Source organism: Pelophylax lessonae, assembly GCF_965119305.1.
Source record: "Pelophylax lessonae genome assembly, chromosome: 2".
Taxonomy (NCBI): domain Eukaryota; kingdom Metazoa; phylum Chordata; class Amphibia; order Anura; family Ranidae; genus Pelophylax; species Pelophylax lessonae.
In genome coordinates, this window is record NC_138769.1 from 12,995,859 (window position 1) to 13,000,858 (window position 5,000).

Genomic DNA, 5,000 nt, shown 5'->3' on the forward strand with positions numbered 1-5,000 from the left:
CCCCCCCCATATAATATCCATATCATTACCCCTTAATCCTCAGATACCCCCCCCCATTATAATATCCATATCATACTCCTTAGGTCCTGCAGGTACCCCCACCATATAATATCCATATCATACCCCTTATCCTCAGTACCCCCCCCCATATAATATCCATATCATACTCCTTATCCTCAGTACCCATATAATATCCATATCATCTCCTTATTCAGTACCCCCCCCATATAAGTATCCATAGCATACCCCTTATCCTCAGTACCCCCCCCCCCCCATATAATATCCATATCATACCCCTTATCCTCAGTACCCCCCCCCATATAATATCCATATCATACTCCTTATCCTCAGTACCCCCCCCCATATAATATCCATATCATACCCCTTATCCTCAGTACCCCCCCCATATAATATCCATATCATACCCCTTATCCTCAGTACCCCCCATATAATATCCATATCATACTCCTTATCCTCAGTCCCCCCCCCCCAATATCCATATCATACCCCTTATCCTCAGTACCCCCCCCCCCATATAATATCCATATCATACTCCTTATCCTCAGTACCCCCCATATAATATCCATATCATACCCTTATCCTCAGTACCCCCCCCCCCATATAATATCCATATCATACCCCTTATCCTCATACCCCCCCATATAATATCCATATCATACCCCTTATCCTCAGTACCCCCCCATATAATATCCATATCATACCCCTTATCCTCAGTACCACCCCCCCCCATATAATATCCATATCATACCCCTTATCCTCAGTACCCCCCCCCCATATAATATCCATATCATACTCCTTATCCTCAGTACCCCCCCCCATATAATATCCATATCATACCCCTTATCCTCAGTACCCCCCCCATATAATATCCATATCATACCCCTTATCCTCAGTACCCCCCCCCATATAATATCCATATCATACTCCTTATCCTCAGTACCCCCCCCCATATAATATCCATATCATACCCCTTATCCTCAGTACCCCCCCCCCATATAATATCCATATCATACTCCTTATCCTCAGTACCCCCCCCCCCCCCCATATAATATCCATATCATACTCCTTATCCTCAGTACCCCCCCCCCCCATATAATATCCATATCATACTCCTTATCCTTCGTACCCCCCCCATATAATATCCATATCATACCCCTTATCCTCAGTACCCCCCCCCCCCTCCATATAATATCCATATCATACTCCTTATCCTCAGTACCCCCCCCCCATATAATATCCATATCATACCCCTTATCCTCAGTATCCCCCCCCCATATAATATCCATATCATACCCCTTATCCTCAGTACCCCCCCCATATAATATCCATATCAAACCCCTTATCCTCAGTACCCCCCCCCCCATATAATATCCATATCATACTCCTTATCCTCAGTACCCCCCCATATAATATCCATATCATACCCCTTATCCTCAGTACCCCCCCCCCCCATTAACAACCCCATTGCCCCCTGTATAATACCTCTTATACTCAGTACTCCCTCATCCCTCCGTATAATACCCCCTTTCCTTTCAATAACACCTTTTGCTCCCCATATATTACCCCCCTTATCCTCAATGGTTTCCCACATTCTCACCCATTGGTACCCCTTATCCTCAATAATGTATATACTCATAATCTCCAAAAAAAAACCCCTCGTTCCTCTATATAATATCATTCCACTCCCCCCCCCCCCCTTATATACCCGTAATCTTCAATAAAACCCCTTCATTCCCCTATATAATATTGGTCCACCCTCCCTATTATACAGTATCTCACAAAAGTAAGTACACCCCTCACATTTTGTAAATATTTTATTCTATCTTTTCATGTGACAACACTGAAGAAATGACACTTTGCTACAATGTAAAGTAGTGAGTGTACAGCTTGTATAACAGTGTAAATTTGCTGTCTCCTCAAAATAACTCAACACACAGCCATTAATGTCTAAACTGCTGGCAACAAAAGTGAGTACACCCCTAAGTGACAATGTCCAAATGGGGCCCAATTAGCCATTTTTCCCTCCCCGGTGTCATGTGACTCGTTAGTGTTACAAGGTCTCAGGTGTGAATGGGGAGCAGGTGTGTTAAATTTGGTGTTATCGCTCTCACTCTCTCATACTGGTCACTGGAAGTTCAACATGGCACCTCATGGCAAAGAATTCTCAGAGGATCTGAAAAAAAGAATTGTTGCTCTACATAAAGATGGCCTAGGCTATAAGAAGATTACCAAGACCCTGAAACTGAGCTGCAGCACAGTGGCCAAGACCATACAGTGGTTTAACAGGACAGGTTCCACTCAGAACAGGACTCACCATGGTCGACCAAAGAAGTTGAGTGCCGTGCTCAGCGTCATATCCAGAGGTTGTCTTTGGGAAATAGACGTATGAGTGCTGCCAGCATTGCTGCAGAGGTTGAAGGGGTGGGGGGTCAGCCTGTCAGTGCTCAGACCATACGCCGCACACTGCATCAAATTGGTCTGCATGGCTGTCATCCCAGAAGGAAGCCTCTTCTAAAGATGATGCACAAGAAAGCCCGCAAACAGTTTGCTGAAGACAAGCAGACTAAGGACATGGATTACTGGAACCATCTCCTGTGGTCTGATGAGACCAAGATAAACTTATTTGGTTCAGATGGTGTTAAACATGTGTGGCGGCAACCAGGTGAGGAGTACAAAGACAAGTGTGTCTTCCCTACAATCAAGCATGGTGGTGGGAGTGTCATGGTCTGGGGCTGCATGAGTGCTGCCGGCACTGGGGAGCTACAGTTCATTGAGGGAACCATGAATGCCAACATGTACTGTGACATACTGAAGCAGAGCATGATCCCCTCCCTTCGGAGACTGGGCCACAGGGCAGTATTCCAACATAACGACCCCAAACACCTCCAAGATGACCACTGCCTTGCTAAAGAAGCTGAGGGTAAAGGTGATGGAATGGCCAAGCATGTCTCCAGACCTAAACCCTATTGAGCATCTGTGGGGGATCCTCAAAGCGAAGGTGGAGGAGCGCAAGGTCTCTAACATCCACCAGCTCTGTGATGTCATCATGGAGGAGTGGAAGAGGACTCCAGTGACAACCTGTGAAGCTCTGGTGAACTCCATGCCCAAGAGGGTTAAGGCAGTGCTGGAAAATAATGGTGGCCACACAAAATATTGATACTTTGGGCCCAATTGGGACATTGTCACTTAGGGGTGTACTCACTTTTGTTGCCAGCGGTTTAGACATTAATGGCTGTGTGTTGAGTTATTTTGAGGGGACAGCAAATTTACACTGTTATACAAGCTGTACACTCACTACTTTACATTGTAGCAAAGTGTAATTTCTTCAGTGTGGTCACATGAAAAGATAGAATAAAATATTTACAAAAATGTGAGGGGTGTACTTACTTTTGTGAGATGCTATATACCCATAATCGCCAATAAAACCCACCCTCATTCTTGTATATAATATTTGTTCACCCCCCCCCCCCCATTATATACCCATTAATCGCCAATAAAAACCCCCCTCATTCTTTTATAAAATATCAGTTCAGCCCCCCCCAATATATACCCATAATCTCCAATAAAACCCCCCTCATTCCCCTATAAAATATCGGTCCACCCCCCAATTATATACCCATAATCTCCAATAAAACCCCCCTCATTCTTTTATAAAATATCAGTTCAGCCCCCCCCCCCCATATATACCCATAATCTCCAATAAAACCCCCCTCATTCCCCTATAAAATATCGGTCCACCCCCCCCCCCCCCCCATTATATACCCATAATCTCCAATAAAACCCCCCTCATTCTTTTATAAAATATCAGTTCACCCCCCCCATTCCCCCATTATATACCCATAATCTCCAATAAGACCCCCCTTACTCCCCTATATATAATATTGTTCCACCCCCCCATTATATACCTATAATCTCTGCTAAACCCCCCTCATTTCCCTATATAATCTCTCTCCCCCCCCCCCATTATATATTCATAATCTCCAATAAAACCACCCTCCCCAATTGCCTTACAATCCCCCCCCCCCCCCTTCTTTCCCATACATTGTATAGAATGAGTTTCCTGTATGACATCTCTCCTCCCCCTCTCTTCTCAGCACCATGGGCCTCACCAAGCAGTACCTCCGGTATGCCGCCTCCGCCGTTTTCGGGGTGATCGCCAGTCCGAAGTCCAACATCTGCTTCGTCACCCTGCGCGGGGAGAAGGGGCGCTACGTGGCGGTCGGCGCCTGTGAACACGTCTTCATCTGGGACACCCGGAAAGGAGAGAAGGTTTGTCCTGAGCTGTGCACACTACAAGTCCCAGTGCCTCTATACCGTGGCGGTGTACACATGGCTTGTCCGAAGCTTCAGCGGATGATTCTCCTTCCCGCTTGGAGCACCGGAAGAGTGTCAGGGCCCACCCACGAGGATCAGGGAACCCCGGCATGTGATGCTGGAGAGGAATTCCCAGACACGCCCACCACTGCTCGCTCCTCCTAGTCCGTACAGAGCCTGATGTTTCAAAGTGTCTGAATTTGGAGTCTCTTTTTTCCACCAATGAGGTTGTAGCCTTCCATGCAAGCTGATATTTTGGTGGTAACAGCGAGCTGGTGGAGAAGTTTCGCTCGCCTTAACCATAGCAATCTGATTGGATAATCTCCTATAAGCCGGCCACACACTGTGTACATTCACCTTTATGATGGCCATACAATGTACAATCTCCTACAAGATTGTTTGGCCAGCTTCAGACTGACCAGGCTTCAGGGAAGTGAAGTTGACCTTCCCATAGGCAGTGCTGTATCCTGGCCTAGGCCAACAAGGCCCAGGCCTAGGGCGGCACTTTGCAGGGGGGCAGCAAAAAAATATTTCATTATTTGTAAAATGACTATGGACTTCCTATTTATTATACAAATAAGTGAAATAATCCTATAATTACAATTAGTGGCAGCAAACACAAGTCCAAATATCTTAAGAGTAATCTTACTAAACCCGTGACATAA

At 45.9% G+C, this 5,000-nt stretch overlaps 1 protein-coding gene across 1 annotated transcript in view; it reads left to right on the top strand.

Moving 5' to 3' along the window:
• Positions 1 to 4,119: 4,119 nt before the first annotated feature.
• WDR3 (WD repeat domain 3) overlaps positions 4,120 to 5,000 on the top strand; it is a gene marked incomplete at its 5' end in the record, with an annotated part of 59,263 nt that continues 58,382 nt past the window's right edge. Inside the window, one exon of the mRNA XM_082246256.1 lies at positions 4,120 to 4,290. Within this exon, the coding sequence (XP_082102382.1) occupies positions 4,120 to 4,290 (171 nt within the window). The remainder of the gene's footprint in view (positions 4,291 to 5,000) is intronic.